Genomic DNA, 17,372 nt, shown 5'->3' with positions numbered 1-17,372 from the left:
TGGAAGGGGTGTGCAGCCTTGATTAAAAAGAAGCATTACTTAGGAGTCTTTATGGAGCCTTTCATTGCACCAGTAGAGAGTGAAAGTGGCTGCTTGTTCCTGACTAGAAGGCCCAGGCCTAGCGCCATGGGTCCACAACCCCGGCCTCAATGGCAGTCCTGTCTGAAAGCCCCCCATGTCACGACTTCCTGAGAGGGAAGTTGTTTCAGCTGGTGGTTAGCCTCTCTTTCTTGCATTTGTTTGCAGACCAAGCGGCTTAAAGAAAATCTAAGTGTTGGGAAGCTGAGGTTCCACGTTAAAAATAATGCACAGTTTGCACAGCTGTTTCATAAACTATTCAGAAACAGCAGTCCTGCATGGATTTCCTCCGAAATCAATGCAGATTTTTCTCCACATAATCGACCTAAAGAGAAATAACATCCACCTTTTAGAAAAAGAAAAAAAAACTTAACACAAAATTTGAGACTTGACAACAGTTTGTCTTTCAGTGTAAATATCTTCTTATGGGTGTTTCAGTGATTATCATAACTTTTAAGTTTAAGACTCTTTCAATTAGTCTAATTAAACTAAGCTGAATTAATTAGACCAAATTTTTTGTTTTGTTTTTCAGATTGTCTTGGCGGTTAGCATAGTTGCAAACTTGCAGCATGCAGTAGGCATCAAGTCCTAGAATATCTCATATCGGAAAAAAGACGAAAAGTTGCTGCCTTTTTTTTAACTTTACCAATATGAGCAAAGTGAGAAATGAATATAAGGCTAAATAGCTTTTCTAAAGCAATTTCTGGTCTTTAATGGAGAAGCAATTGTGTATTTAAAGTACAGAAGAGTGGATAAAAGCTGATTGTTTTTTGTTACAAATATATTTAACTTCAACAGACTGCCTGTGTGATAGCCTGTTATTTCAGGCTATCACACAGGCAGTTATTTCAGAACTTTTTTCTGTTCAAAAGTATTTAATATTTTCTATAAAGTGGAAATTAAAAGCTGGTTGGAGTTGTAATATGAGCTGAGGTGTGTGTTTATTTCCTCCCTGTTTCCTGCTAAAACTATGCCTAAAATGAGACTAAAACCTCAGGTTTATGAGTAAATACTTTAGAACTCCCTTTTACGGTATTCTCGCAGCTCTTGCTACAGCAGTGCATGTGGGTGCATGTAGAGGGAGGCTTGTCTGAAGGAGGAAAGGAATCTCTTAATCTTCCTCAGGATATAGGTAGCCTTGCTGTTGCTGAAATTGACAATAAGTGGGAGTGTTTTCTTAGGAGATTAAAGGAGAGGCTGTTTTTTCAATGCTAATGTTTGACTTTACATGTTCTTCTCTGGCCCAGAGGAATTCCTCATGGCCAGTGAGGACCTTCAGCTTTCCCACTGGCAGCTGATTTTTGTCAGACTTCTCAGAAATGATGGATATTACGGACAATATTCAACAATGGCAACAAAAAAGTTGATATCTGATGCTAAAGGAAGACACTTGTTGTATGTTAATGTAATACGATTACATTTTCACACTCAGGATCAGAATGGATATTGTTATTATTTATAATTTACCTGGCTAAAGATTTTTGTTTAATTTCAACTAAAAGTAATAGATATTTTAATTTAAGTTCTTCTTCATACTGTTCTTTTGTTGTTGCTGCAGGTATTAAGTTAATATTACCTATCCTTAGTAACAATGACATTTACAATTACTAAGCAGAAACAAGGTCAACAGTGAGTTTGCTGCATTAAGGTAAACACACCCCAATTAAACAAACAGGGTTCATGAATGTAAACATGGAGATACCGGGGAAGATTTCCAGTTCTTGCAGGCTACAAGCCTGCATGTATTAGTTGGTACACATCTGTGCAAATCAGAAAATATTTATTCAACATTTATCTGTTAAAATCACCTTGCTACATCACCTGAAGTAAACCCTTTCAATACAAAAAGTTCACCTCAAGGGAGTTGATGATTTCGCCGTGGCACACTCTCATTCTATTAGCTCAAAAATAAAAAATAAATTTTGGCAGAACAATTCATTTTTTATTTGAGAGAGGGGAAAAAAGCCAACATATAATCAGCAAAAACAGAAATTTCTAATTTTAGTTTTGTCTCATATTTTTGTGATAATGCAAAAAAAAATAGTTCCGTTAAGAATATGCAACAGGTAAAAGCCATAAGAACTTGCAAATCATGGCCGCAAGAACAGATTAAGGTAGTTTGGTTCCTGTAGCCGCTTGAGAGAGGATGCATTTGCTGAGTATGTACAACCCCCTTCCCTCAAAGTGTATGTCACCCCAAAATATACTTTTCCTTCAAATTAACCATATAAACTGGCCCTTTTTGCTGCTATTTTGATTTTACTTTACTTTTGCATCTTGCACAGACAAGTACCTACATACTCCTCCTTTCCTGTATTTCATCAGGCATTACTCAGACCCACTAGGCTACACAAACCCTCTTAAAACCTCCAGTGTCAAGGAGGGTGAAAAGTCCTCCACCTCAAAACATGTTTTTGTGGCTTAACTATCAGCATCCCTTAGCTCATTCTTCATGCTTTAATAAAGATGGGCTGGTATTGGGCTCATATTTTTACATAGAGGGAGTTTGAACTATAAGTAAAAAAAGAAAAAGGTGAGTTCCAAACCATATTTTTGAGGTAGATCAAATAATATTTAGAAGTCAGCAAGATTTCTGAATGTGAGAGCAGAATTTTTAAGTGAAGAACTGCAACATGCAGTATCTAAAATAAGGAATCTTGCTCCTAATGCCATAGCTGTACTAATTTGGAAGCTAGACTCTTCTATGGGATGACTATAAAGGTTCCGGGCCAAGTAACCACCCTCACTCTGGATCACAGAAGCAAGTTAAACTAAGTGGTTTTATTGAATCTGACATGATCAGTCCTGCTGGCTTTTAAATCGAGTCTTCAAGGCCTCTCCCCCGCTATGGCTCAGTGTGTCTCCTCTGTGGCCTGGAGCTGACTCAGCCTCTCAGCAGGAATGCAGCTTCAAATAATGATCTAAGAGAAATGCAATGTCATACCCTAAAGAATGCTGGCATCTCTGAGTGCTATATACAACAATGTCCTGACATCATGAATGCAAGAAATGTACCACTCCACACCTGAGCTTTAATGAATAGTTAGAACTTTGCTAGTAGGGTTCTTGGTGTTTGTTGGGATGGACAGGATCGATATAGTGCCTCAATATTAAATGGCAATGAATCCTGACCTCTGTGAAGGAGATTTCTGTACAAAATGTTTTAGGATTATAAAATGCAGATCTTTAGTTTCATTATATTAAACCTTAAAATCCTCAGGTTGAATATTAAGGACATCACTTCCAAAGTCAGCTTCTTATGATGTTTCGATAACTCCATTTTGCAATTTCCTGCACCGTCTTTGGTGTCCTAATGCAATTCCTCTTTTGTTAGAAAAAGATATCTTTGATTTGTGGCTTTTATAAATTTAACACTTATTTTTTCTGCTCTCCATGCAGATGGATAGAGGCCTGTCTGGACGAGGAGTTGCCCCCAACAACGGAGCTGGAAGAGGGGTTGAGAAATGGAGTCTATCTGGCCAAACTAGGCAACTTCTTTGCTCCACAGACGGTTTCCCTAAAGAAGATCTACGACCGTGAGCAGACACGGTACAAGGTGAGATTTGAGGATTTCCATGCTTTAGACCTCCAGTCCATTGCTGCATAGAGGGACAACTGCAAATGTAAAGATTTAAATACAGTGGGGGTGTGAGGTTCTTCAAAAACAATGGAACTGTGGAGGTGATCAGCTGTGAATTGGGACAGTCTGACCTTCAGCAGCAGTTCCCGCCCTAACCTCAAAGTAACTTGGGTCACCCGCCAACATAAATCTGCACTTTCACACAATACTTTAATATTTGCCTTTATGATGGGGAAGTATTCAATTACCAGTAAGAACAGTGAGAGTCCCTGTGTCTCTTTATTGTGTCACAACTATGAAGAATATAATTGATTTTACACTTTATGTTATTTTACTGTTATTTCTTGTCAAGAAGGGGCCTATATGTATCTGAAATTAGAAGTTGAAACTAATTTAGGGCAGCATAGCTGAAATATACTTGTTGAACTTTCATATTATGCCCCTAGCAAAAATATCCTGATTGATCAAATCGGAAAGCTTTCACACTCGTAAGCTATACATCGGATTCTAGCATTCTGAAAAAGTAAATAAAATAAGTTCTCCTTTTTTTTTATCTCTTTCTGATTGCACATATTCGCAGAAATTATAGTTTATTTTATTCTCAAAAATATTTTTTTGTTTTTTATTTATGACGACAAGTATAAGCTATAAATGGCATACAGCAGCTTTACTTATCTGTATTTTATTTGCACACACTTAAATGCAGACACTAGACTGACTGTTCTGGAATTCATGCAACTGCAAATTCTTCCTGCAATATAATTTTGTCGAAGATTATTTATTATTAGGGATAAAATGGAAAAGAGGAAATTATGTTTAAGCATCCCCCAATGAATGCAGTAGGGTTAAACTGTGGCGTCGCTGCATCATGCTGAGGGCATGCAAACAAACTTTCTCAAATTAAATCCCACTAAAAGACACAGACATCTGTGGGGGTGCAATGTGATAAAATGTGGAAAAGGTTCAAAATCCAAATCCTTTTGCCAGGCATGAGTGAGCCAAGCTTTTTGGCAGTATAAGATCTCAATTCACAATTTACATTGCCAACATGGAACATTAGCTTTTCCAAAGATGTAAATTTTTTGTCTTCCATTCTTATGTTCTGCTTTTCTCCTACAGGCAACGGGTCTCCATTTCAGACACACAGACAATGTCATCCAGTGGCTCAACGCCATGGCAGAAAAGGGACTACCAAAGGTGAGGACATTTGCACGCATACTGATTAACTGACAGTTGCCAGTTAGCAGCATAAATGTAAAAAGGTTTTATAAGTTGGCAAATTAATCATCTGTTTTGGACTTCGGCAGCTACGCTGAGTTGTGCCACAGGGTGTGTAAATGCACATTAGCATTGTGTAATTCCCTGTCTGAGCTCATATTCTGCACACATGCTCCAACATGATGCTGATCGTTTTCTCCTCTCTATTCACTACTCTTTCAGATCTTCTACCCTGAAACCACAGACATTTATGACCGAAAAAACATGCCACGGTGCATCTACTGTATACACGCTCTCAGGTTGGTTCTGACGACTTCTCTTAGATCTATTTCTTTGCTAAGGGTCGTGTAGCCTGTCCGAGGTTTACAAGACATTGAAGTCAAACATTGACTGCTGGTTGGATTCTTCCTCCTTTGTTTCGGCATGCTAAAAGAGGGTTGAGAAAAACAAAGGGATATTTGTTCACAAAAATTTAAGTTTTTCATTTGCTTGGTCTTTGACTTTGACCTAAAAACTGAATATGTGTTCATGAGGTATACAATGCATTGCTTGAGAAAAATGGCAGTGAAGGACAAGAGGTATGGATAAGATATCAAGGCATCAAGATAAGATGTTTAGAGAGTGGAACATTTTTATGAGCAACTAAGTACCCCCCAAGGTGAAAGGCACCCATAATTATGTTAAAATAATATTGTTCTCTTTGTCAGTCTTTTTGTTTCAGTTTTTGCACAGATCTCTCTAGAACTTTAAAAAAGGTTAAAGTCCTAACTTTTGGTGGATCAATGAAAAACAGCCTTTTCTTATTTTTTTTTTAACCAGTTTTCTTGTAGATTAGCTGCTGTGTCTGCGATCCACCACTCTGCTAGATAGTTGGTTGTTGGATAGCAGAGCTCCTTTAGTTCCATACCTCTAAAACTAGCCATATATGTTTAGTCTTTTCCATTTGTCTTTTAATAAATATTAGGTATTTAAATATTGACTAAAGTCATGTTTTTTTTTTTTTCCATTTTTTAGAGAAAATAAAAAGCTGGATTATGTTTAAATGTATGGGATGCATACGGGTCAGTCTTGCTAACCTAATCTTGGCATGACTGATCGTGGTCTTGATTAACAGAACAACCAATAGCAACAGTATGTTGTTTAATGCTAACATTTTTCTGCCTTACAATAGTGTTAAAATACTTCTCTGGATCAACAAACTGCTGAAGCACTTGCTTTTATACAGATGGTCACACAGTATGATGTAAAATACGCTTTAGTCGGCCGCTGCTTTCTTTTGTCAAGCCTATCAAAGCAGCAAGGGTGGACCTACGTATCTGCACTATCACTACAAACAAGGACAGTTTGCCATTTATTATATTATTTCTTAAATTAAGGGTATATTTAAATAACTTAAATGTGGTAAAGACTAGATCTGTTTTTCCGAAGTCCTCATGAATGCAACTGTGGAATAGGGAGGATGTATTTTTTCTAACTTGACTGCAGTTCCTGTATTGCCGTTTGTTGTTGTATAGCACTGACCTCATACTGTTTTTTCTTCTTTATTTTTTTTTTTAACATTTTAACAGTCTCTACTTGTTCAAGTTGGGTTTGGCCCCACAGATCCAGGATCTTTATGGAAAAGTAGATTTCACTGGTAAGTGGATGAGCTTAAGCAGAAGTCTTGGCCCCTATTTTTATTATTATTTTTTTTTACTTTTTATTATGTTAATATTTATTCTAAAACACTGAGCATCAAAAATGTTGCTTTGTTCAGTTTTTAAACTCTGCTGGTGTTATCCACACCATAAAACCCTGGGATTGAGGAACATGGCAGACTATGGCCAGAAGGAGCAGCTGGAAATGTGAAAGTAATTAGTAACAGTGAGAGCTTTTCCTGTCTGTGGAGTTCCCACTCAGCTGCATGTCCCAGAGCCAGCCTCAGGAATCTAATTGTCAAACATAAGCCAGGAACAGTTCGTCCTTGCAGTCCCCCACTTGTCCATCCCCCTTCTCCCCAAAAAACCCACTACCCGTTTTTTCCAACCCCCTTTTTTTCCCAATGCAATCCCTGAATGTGTTTCCTCCATTCTGTGCCATCTCTTACAGAGGAGGAAATCAACAACATGAAGAGCGAGCTGGAGAAGTATGGAATCCAGATGCCCGCCTTCAGCAAGATTGGAGGGATCCTGGCCAATGAGCTCTCAGTGGATGAAGCCGCATGTGAGAAGAGATCAGATATCAATAGAGGGAGGGTCTTATAACTTTAGAGTTAGTGCATCCTGATCCCAAAAGGATTTTATAGTGAATACAAATAAGCTTTTAGCAGAGATTGAGTATTTATCACTTCTGAAGTGCCAGAAAAAATACAATTTTTGCTGTTTAACCTCAAAAAGGCTGAAGATATTACATTTCTAAATAATCTATAAATATAATAAAAGAATGAATGGAAAATAAACAGTAACTAAGTCATATTTTATAAATAACCAAAACATTTATTTTCTAATTCTAACATAAAAACTACAAATAGAATGACCTGAGAAATATATTTAAGATTGCATTGCATTAGTTAGAGATTAAACACTATTAACAATTTCTAGTCTTCAATTTACTGTATAAAGCTCTTGTTTGTATGTTGCTCCCTTTTGTTGTTTTCTTATCCTTTATAAATTGTGAGGGTTATCCATGAAAACCAATTACTTTAATTTCTTACATAAAATGGAACAAATATCCAAACATACACCCACAGATATATAGAGCTTTTTGTCGCTAGATTAATAAAAATCAACAAAAACTATTAACACACTCCAAATTATTCCAGTAAAACAACTGAGAGACAACAGCAAATACCACACAGACTTCTTTAACAAGTTTTTTAGTGTTTAGATGTTTTTTTTATTTGCACTGTATCACTAAATATTAAAATTCTTTCTCCAACAATTATTTAAAAAAAACATAGGTGTTCGAAAAGAATGCTAAACTACTTTTTGGTTTGTTTCTGCAGAAAATTAGAGCATACCCCTTGTATTTCTATAACTTCTGTTCATTTTCACAATGTTAATTCAAATATTTTTGTACAGCACCACTGCTGCAGCACTGTATGAAAAAATAAAATAAAAAAAGAGCAACATCTGATTTAGGAGCAAATGGAAAATAATAACAGTTCATGTGTTAATCCAGTTGGGGTTAAGTGTTGATTAGCTGGAGTCGATGCAGCTGGTGGCTTTGTTCTCTGTTGGTTATCTGTGTGTATTAAGCATCAAGATGACAGACACCTTAAATTTCCACAATTCATTCCCACTTTATAGATTATCTAAAATTTTAAATTAAATTTGATAGTAGACCTCTCTTCAATCATCAGTACACGCTGCAGTGATCGCCATCAATGATGCCATCGACCATGGCGTTCCAGAGGGCACCCTGGCTGCCATGCAGAACCCCAACGCCATGCTCCTCAACCTGGATCCGAACTCGGCACAGGTGTATCACGATACACTGTACCGAGCAAAGGGGGAGAAGGTGGCAAGCTCTAGAAAACGGGTAAGAATCTCCAGAAGTTATAAAATAGACACAGCATCATATATAATGTGAACACAGTTTTTGGACAAAGTGATTGTGATTTATTCCAACACACTATAACACTAAGTTCTATATGGTGAGCTTACTTCATATCCCATGTAACAAAATTGCGCATATTTTTATTTTTTCAATAGTTTTAACACATGACTACCTTTGTGCAAAACATTTATGCAAAAAAAGTCATACTCAAAATGTTTTTGTGCAAACAAACATGTATGATCATAACTGAAATATTACATGGGATCATAGCAATCTATTTGATTAAGACTTAGACAGACTTTATTTGTCATTTTTTACACAGAAGGGTATACAAAAAGAAATTTCTTTCAGTACAGCTCTGTTTGTTTTTTAATTCTTCACAGTTTGTTAAAAGCTTCAAAATTTGTGCTGAATCAGTATAATCTATTATGATAACCTTATAATCTGTTTTTTTTTATTTTTATTTTTATTTTTATTTTGCCTTTGTACTCCGGGTCAGCTATAATTTAGATAATCAAGTTAGCTTTTTAAATCCTGAAAAAAACTGTTATTTTGATTTATTCAATTTTACTAATTTATGTAATTTCCATTAAAAAATACTTTAGGCATAAGTGTAACCTTGTTTTGTAATCTTCTAATGTCTTTTTAACATTGATCATTTGATTTAAAAGTTTCTATAACTTTTTGTTAATAACTGAAGCACAATAAATCAGCTGAAACCATGTTACAGTGGCACACTGCTGTAGAAGTAAATTTAAATACAGAAAGTTTTGCAAAATAAAATGTGTCAAGATATGGGGCTCAAGTTCTATTAATTTTCTTTAACACTAATCCAGAGTAGCTCCTTGTTTTATTCTACGCTCTTTCTGTCTGTCCGTGTTCTCCTATGAGGTTTCATGCTTCTGTTCTCGAAACTCAGAGCTGAAATCAGTATTGAAAGAGCTCTTTGCTATAATTGGCTGCCAGTGAAGGGATAATGCTTTATCTAATCAAGTAGACCAAGATAACCTCATAAAAATGATAACTCTTCTTGTTCTGTAATAATATGCTGATGTTTGTTTTGAAGCAACTAGAAAATGCTGATGCAGAGCGAGATATCTATGACGAGCTTCTCACTCAGGCTGAAATCCAGGGTAACATCAACACGGTCAATGGTAAGTACCAACACACTTTACAAAAGCTTCAAAATGTTTTGGAGATGTTACTTTATGTTACAGAGCAACAGAATGCAGTGCACTATTGTGAAGTGGGGGAAAATTGTTGAAGCATCCTTTACTTTGATGTACCTTTTTAAAAAAAAAAGAAAATTTGTTTAAATTCTGATTAATTTAATCTGTGCATGAATTCAGCTCATTTATGAAGGTGTATTTGAGAACATTAAAGGCATCAACAGCATTACATATACCAAAGAAAACAGCATACAGGTCAGAGAGATGATTAAACGGGGTTAGGTTATAAAATGACTTTGCAGCCTAATCACATCATCTCCATTCCAAAGCATGGTGGTGGCAAAAGACATATCTTGGGACAAGGTTCCCCTTCCATCCTGCCATGGCTAAGTGACACTATTCATACCTGTTTATACAGATAAAAATCTGTTGTAAGATTTGAAAACTGCTCTTCAGATTCTCTCCGTCCAGTTGAACTGGGCTTGAACTTTTTACTTGCAGGATAAGGTAAAAAATCCGTCCACAGGTGCTCAAAGCTTACTTGTACTTTTTAATGTGATGCACCTCACAATTAGTTGCTACTATTTTTTGTCACATCAAATGTTTTTAAAAGTTAAAGAGGTATGAAAACATTTGCCAGGTCCTGTGTTTTCAGGTTAGTAAATATGCCGTTTTTGTGAAATGCATTGGTGAAAAATGTATCTTTCTTCAACAGTGAGCAATGCTCTAAGGGCAGCTGAGGATGCTCTGATCAGTGGAGATGAGGACAAGTTGTATGAGGCTCTGAAGGCCATGGGCGTCCAGAACCTGCAGCCTCAGAACAAAGGCTGGTACCTCAAGCAGCTGCAGGCCGAGAGGGAGAACAAGGAGCAGGTAGGGTCCAAGAAATGCGAAGAATGTCATAGATCACATTTTCAAGGTAGTCATCATAACTTTTCCATGCTAGGCATCTCCTGGAGAAGCTCTGACAAAGGATGAGCTGCAGAGCGGGGTGGATGTGGCAAATGAGATTGCAGCAGGATACCAGAAGAGTAAGCTTCACACAAGGGATATAGTCCCTATCTTTGTCTGTTCCTGTCATCAGGCCTAATTTCCTGTCTCTGTGTAGTGTTGAAAGCAGTGGAGCGCATCAATGCTGCCATCAGAGAAGGCGTGCCAGAGAAGACCGTGGAGGAACTGATGAACCCTGATGCTCAGCTGCCTGAGGTTTACCCCAGTGCTGCAGATCTCTACCAGAAGGAGCTTTCATGTCTGCAGCAGCAAAGTGCAGAGGTGAGTGCACACACCTACAGTACTAAAGGGAGTCAAGCCGTGGCTTCTGAGGCTGAATTACAGGAGCAGCGGAGCATATTATTTAAAAACTGCTGACCTCATCACACATCAGAACCACACTGAATGTTTCACAGTTTCTACACCTTATTACATACAGTACAGACCAAAAGTTTGGACACACCTTCTCATTCAAAGAGTTTTTTATTTTATTTTCATGACTATGAAAATTGAAGATTCACATTGAAGGCATCAAAACTATGAATGAGCACATGTGAAATTATAAACTTAACAAAAAAGTGTGAAACAACTGAAAATATGTCTTCTAGGTTTTTCACAGTAGCCACCTTTTGCTTTGATTTATGATTCGCACACTCTTGGCATTCTCTTGATTAGCCTCAAGAGGCAGTCACCTGAAATGGTCTTCCAACAGTCTTAAAGGAGTTCCCAGAGATGCTTATCACTTGTTGGCCCTTTTGCCTTCCCTCTGCGGTCCAGCTCACCCAAAACCATCTCGATTGGGTTCAGGTCTGGTGATTGTGGAGGCCAGGTCATCTGTCGCATTATCCTATCACTCTCCTTCTTGGTCAAATAACCCTTACACAGCCTGGAGGTGTGTTTGGGGTCATTGTCCTGTTGAAAAATAAATGATGGTCCAACTAAACGCAAACCGTATGGAATAGCATGCCGCTGCAAGTTGCTGTGGTAGCCATGCTGGTTCAGTATTGCTTCAATTTTGAATAAATCCCCAACAGTGTTAAAAGCAAAGCACCATCACACCTCCTCCTCCATGCTTCACGGTGGGAAACAGGCATGTAGAGTCCGTCCGTTCCCCTTTTCTTCGTCGCACAAAGAAACGATGGTTGGAACCAAAGATCTCAAATTCTGGACTCATTAGACCAAAGCACAGATTTCCACTGGTCTAACGTCCATTCCTTGTGTTCTTTAGCCCAAGCAACTCTCCTGCTTGTTGCCTGTCTTTAGCAGTGGTTTCCTAACAACTATTCAGTCTCCTCTTAACAGTTGTTCTAGAGATGTGTCTGCTGCTAGAACTCTGTGTGGCATTGACCTGATCTCTAATCGGATCTGCTGTTACCTTGCCATTTCTGAGGCTGGTGACTCAGATGAACTTATCCTCTGCAGCAGAGGTGACTCTTGGTCTTTCTTTCTTGGGAGTGATCCTCATGTGAGTCAGTTTCTTTGTAGCGCTTGATAGTTTTTGCAACTGCACTTGGGGACACTTTCAAGGTTTTGCCAATTTTTCAGACTGACTGACCTTAATTTCTTAAAGTAATGATGGCCACCCGTTTTTCTTTACTTAGCTGTTTTTTTCTTGCCAAAATACAAAGTCTATTCAGTAGGACTATCAGCTGTGTATGCACCTGACTTCTGCACAACACAACTGATGGTCCCAACCCCATTTATAAGGCAAGAAATCCCACTTATTAAACCTGACAGGGGACACCTGTGAAGTGAAAACTATTTCAGGTGACTATCTCTCGAAGTCCTCAAGGGAATGCAAAGAGTGTGCGAAGCAGTAATCAAAGCATGAGGTGGCTACTATGAAGATGATAGAAAATAAGACATTTTCAGTTGTTTCACACTTTTTTGTTAAGTATGCATTTCCACATGTGTTAATTCATAGTTTTGATGCCTTCAGTGTGAATCTACATTTTTTTATAGTCATGAAAATAAAGAAAACTCTTTGAATGGGAAGGTGTGTCCAAGCTTTTGGTCTGTACTGTAACTCGTGCTGATGTGGTCCAGCACAACTTAGTTCTTCATATTTGTCTTTAGTAGATATTTTTGACTTTCATCTATTTATCTCTGTTAATCCATTTATTGATTTTTCCACAATTCCACTTTTTCATCCATGCATTTTCCTTCTATTTTTGAGGATTTTGCCCAACCAGCCATTAGTTTGTGCATCCATACCTACATTATTTTGTCCAATCTACTAATTATCCATCCATCCTTGATTAAGTACAATCTAAACATGGAAACGTTTTCATATCCACTATGTTTGGACATGAACAGAGTATATGAACACTAAGTTTCTTTGGAAGCAGCTTAAAATGTAAATATTTTCACCATTGAACTCATCCATCTGAGAATTTTCCCTGAATTTTGAGACATTTGGTGACCCCTGTCCTGCAGGGCTCCCTGACTCATCCCGAGCTGCTCGTCGCCGTGGAGATGCTGTCAGCGGTGGTGCTGATGAACGAGGCGATGGACGTTGGAGACCGTGCTGCCCTGTGGAGACAGCTGGCCAGCTCTGTGACCGGACTCAGTAATGTAGAGGACGAGTATGCACAGAGGTGAGCGTGAAAGGCCAGGAGTTAGGAACATGTCTGATCAGAGGTCTACTTCCAGAGGCTTAATGCTGTTTGTCTGCTGCTCAGATACATGGATGAGCTGATGCGCCTAAGAGCAGCAGCCAAAGAGCAGGGAAGTGCATATCTGACCTGGAATGACATCCAGGCCTGCATTGACCAAGTTAACCAAGATGTGCACGAGGAGCATGAGCGTAAGAGGCAGACTCTTATTGTATAAGCATGTAAAATCTTCTGCTAAACACTAACTGTGTTCATACACAACTTTAATGACATGTTGAATTGGTTAGCCAAAATATTTAATAACTATGAACCAAGCAAATGAGCATAAATGATTGCAACATCTTTTAATTACTTCTGCAGCTTATTTCTTACAGTAAATTATGATTGATTTCCTGCTGTGGTGATGACCCCTCTCTGCAGGAATTGCTGCCATTGGACAGATCAATGAGGCTCTGGATGAAGGAGATCCCATGAAGACCCTGGACATGCTGCAGAACCGATCAGCCAAGCTGACAGATGTGGACCCGTCCATCGCTCAGCACTACCATGATAAACTGCTGGAGGCCCGCAGGGAGAAGGCTCATGTAAGTCAGGAAGTTAGCATTCAGATAAAGCATCCTGCAGATGGTAGGAAGAGGCCGAGCTTTGAGCCAACCTTCATTCCTTTTAGAGCTTTCTCCCATCAGCCTCAAGTCCTCAAATGCCGCTCAAAATGAACTTGGTTAGCGGTTATCCAAGCTATGTGGAAAACTTTTTTATTAAAATATTTTGGTATTTGGGTGCTTTCCACTCATTCTAGGAGATTTTTCTTCAGCTACTTCAAGATTCAGATGTATGAATCATCCAGACTTGAAAAGCCCTGTAAAGACCAGGGATGAGCCTGTTTCCATGGTCACCTGCTAGTATTTTAAAAGGGGATTGAGATATCAATGCCACCTATCAGACAACAAAAGATTACATAAAAAAGTTTATCCATCTGCTCTCTATGTCCATAAATCCGAGGCCAGGTACCTGAAGAAGTTATGTGGCTCCAGAAGGCAAGATCTAACATTGTGGGCTGTGGTCACTATTTCCCTTAGCAAAAACTTCTGATTACATTGCTGGTTTGGATACTGTGCTATGAGAGAAATGGATGTACAATAAGATACTTGACCTGATGCCATTGTTAGAAGCTAAGCTTGTTTTTTTGTTTTTTTTTTCTTGTCAATGGAATTTGTCAGCCTGCTGGATTACAATTTAAGCAAACAAAATCTGCTATTTAGCAGCTTTACTTCTTTACTTTAAATCCTCGCAAAATAAAATCACAATCAGATAGGTTCATTGATAAATGGACCAAGTAAGGAGTTACCTTTGGATAATTGTTCAATCGAATGTCAATGGCCCGCAAACTAATAAAAAATTAAAAAAGAAGTTTTTTCTCAGATTGTTCAGCACATAAAATTTGCTCCTGGCACATTAGAAAATACAACAAAAAGAAAAAATCCAAAACTATTTATCAGTCTTTGTAAAGGTCACCACAGTAAGAGAACAATGATAAAAGCTCTCGCAAGTTTGCTATTGGCATGCAATCAAGAATGCACTGAGCTGATAAAGACAGACCTGTTTACAGTGCAGGTTGATGCTCTATGTCAGGCATCCCCAACCTCGGTCCTCAAGGCCCGCTGTCCTGCAGGTTTTAGAGGTTTCCCTGCTTTAGCACAGCTGATTATAATTGCAGTAGACCAAAAGCCTGTTATTCAGCTTTCAATTAAAATCAGCTGTGCTGGAGCAAGGAAACCTCTAAAATTTTGGTCTACTATAATATTTTGTGTCCTTATAGAAAAGAAATGTCAAAGCTAAATAAAGTTTTAGAGTAATTTCCTTCTGGGCAAAAGGTTATTAATCACATAAGAACTCTTTTTTTTTTTTTTAATCATTTGCTTTTTTGTGTCTATCTAGGTGTTTTTTAGTGAGCTTTATGCAAACAGTTCATGCAAACAGTCGGGCTACAGTTACATCAGGCTTGATTTTACTGCTGCACGCATTTCAAAGTTGTCAGGGCTCTATTTCTATTTGCCTGGGAAAAGAGCTTGGATGACTGCAGTGAATCTTTTGAGGTTAAGCTGGTGTAGAAATGTCTTGAGGAGCAAAAGGCATCTAAGTGGCGTTCAGTAAACCTTCACATTCCTGTTTTCTTTTTGTAATATTTTTGAATGTGTTTTATTTAATTTAATATTTAAGAAATTATTCTTAATTTTTATAGGAGTAAGCTGTACAAATGTTGGTGGTTCCAGCATAAATCTTTTTGTAAGACTTGAAGAAAAGATTCTCCACTTTATGCTTAAGCGCCGTTCACTTATCTGTGTATTTTTGTTGAATTTGTTATGCATAACAGAAAATCCAACATTTATAGGTGGGGTTTCTTATTATTTTAAATGTGTTTGACCTAGGCTGATAGAAAATTGCAGATCACTCCATGTGACTCAGGCTTTTAGCAGACACTTATGTCATGGTGTTGTCAGCCCCCACCCCTCACTTCCACTTCCTGTTCCATTGGATGTGTACATTTGGCTCCACTGACTGAGATCTATGCTACTTTTTCTCTTTAGATTGAGACATTCAGCTTGTGAACCTCGACATGCACCAGACTAGAGGGCTCGGTCTCCAGAGCATCTCTTCCTGTTCTCTCTGACTCATTTGCCTGGGTTATCATGAGGCGATGAGTGCGGTTCCTGTGTGTAGGGTGTATGCACGGCACATTTGCGTGTGATGTCACACACACAGAAGCCTTATTTGGGCTTTTTTTTCTGTCTCAGAGAGAGAAGCAGAGGGCGAGCTGCAGATAAGCAAGCAGGTGTTTGCTGCAGCTTCACTGCAGAGCTGAAGCCATAACTAGAGAAGAGTTCAATGTGCTCTGCCCAATTCTGTTTTTAGTTTGTGTTAAAACGGAGCCTCTGCTGACTCTATTGTATAAGTAAACAGGATGAGTCATGCAGCCTTGCTAAGTAATCTTATCCTCTGGGTTTTTTCCCTTTTTGGCCTTGTTACAATTTCTGACATGTGAGTGTTTTATGGGGATTGATTGTGACTAACATAAATGAATTAGTTTAATTAACAAATGAATGTAACAAAGATGTGAAGGCATAATTATTTAGTCCTCCTAAAGGAATACCTTATAGAAATGGTTGCCCCTGCAACCCCAGGCGTTTGGGTGGAGAGTGCTTGTAAACATCAGTTAGCTCATGCTGATGGTTTTTGGCTGCATTTCGGTCTATACTTTGACTGATCCTTTCTTGCATATAAATATGCTTTGACTGAAACCTATATTTTTCATTTGTTTTTCTACTGGAACTTGACACCTATCCCAGACTGAAGTCTTCTAGCAGCTCTAACAATTTTACTTAGAGGGTTGTCCTTCACCGCCTGAGGTGAAGCAAAATGGTCACCACAGCATGATGCTCCCACTACCATATTTCGGTGGGATAATGTGGCCAAGGCATTAGTTTTCCATCACCTATATTGGCTAAGAGGGGGAATTTACTACTGTTCCCTAACAAACCTCTGAGGCCTTTGAAAAAAAGCATTTTTTTATTTTTTTGCTATGATCAAATTATTTTTAAGCATTATGAAAACTTTCCATGGTGCCATGTTTAAAAGAAGAAAAGCAGCATAGATTTCTTGGAAATGTTATTAATGGCTTGACAAAAAGGGTATGCAACAACATGGAACCTGATTTTACAGGCGCAGGAAATAACATGCAGGAGCTCAGTCGTTTCATTCCATAAAAGGACAAAAAGTTGACCGCTACATGGGCACACACACATACCCCAACCACCACCACACATACACACACACACACACACACACACACACACACACACACTGTTCCCAAGTTGACAAAGTTAGTGATTAGAGCAGCTCGAGCTTCCGGTCGGGGCAGATGAGGTGTTTCCCAGGCGAAAGAGGCAGGATCATCAGAAGGATGAGCCTTATTCCTGAGATGCAGCGAGACTGCAGTTTGATATTTGTAGCTGATCAGGGGTCAGGAAAGCTGGGACCCAACGCAGCAAGTGTGTCTACTTTATGCGCCTGTGTTTCTCTTTGGTCTCATTAACTCTGCAGTCTTAGAGCTGTTAGTAGGCAGAGAGGTGGGAAGCAGAAGTTGGCTCAGAGCTGAGAGCTGAGGCTAGATAAACAGCAGGAAGT

General features: G+C 38.5%; 1 protein-coding gene across 1 annotated transcript in view; it reads left to right on the top strand.

The window, feature by feature from the left end:
- Positions 1 to 3,481: 3,481 nt before the first annotated feature.
- The window catches only part of iqgap1 (IQ motif containing GTPase activating protein 1), a 32,570-nt gene continuing 18,679 nt past the window's right edge, over positions 3,482 to 17,372 (top strand). The window contains exons 1-13 of the mRNA XM_015384836.1: positions 3,482 to 3,634; positions 4,778 to 4,855; positions 5,099 to 5,175; positions 6,445 to 6,512; positions 6,965 to 7,078; positions 8,217 to 8,395; positions 9,480 to 9,567; positions 10,298 to 10,455; positions 10,529 to 10,613; positions 10,691 to 10,854; positions 13,009 to 13,169; positions 13,254 to 13,378; positions 13,608 to 13,771. Coding sequence (XP_015240322.1) covers positions 4,832 to 4,855; positions 5,099 to 5,175; positions 6,445 to 6,512; positions 6,965 to 7,078; positions 8,217 to 8,395; positions 9,480 to 9,567; positions 10,298 to 10,455; positions 10,529 to 10,613; positions 10,691 to 10,854; positions 13,009 to 13,169; positions 13,254 to 13,378; positions 13,608 to 13,771 — 1,407 coding nt within the window. The 5' untranslated portion in view covers positions 3,482 to 3,634; positions 4,778 to 4,831. The remainder of the gene's footprint in view (positions 3,635 to 4,777; positions 4,856 to 5,098; positions 5,176 to 6,444; positions 6,513 to 6,964; positions 7,079 to 8,216; positions 8,396 to 9,479; positions 9,568 to 10,297; positions 10,456 to 10,528; positions 10,614 to 10,690; positions 10,855 to 13,008; positions 13,170 to 13,253; positions 13,379 to 13,607; positions 13,772 to 17,372) is intronic.

This window comes from Cyprinodon variegatus, unplaced genomic scaffold (genome assembly GCF_000732505.1).
Source record: "Cyprinodon variegatus isolate N-32 unplaced genomic scaffold, C_variegatus-1.0 Scaffold324, whole genome shotgun sequence".
Classification (NCBI taxonomy): domain Eukaryota; kingdom Metazoa; phylum Chordata; class Actinopteri; order Cyprinodontiformes; family Cyprinodontidae; genus Cyprinodon; species Cyprinodon variegatus.
Note: the sequence above shows the minus strand (reverse complement) of the source record. Positions and strands in the feature narration are given on the sequence as shown.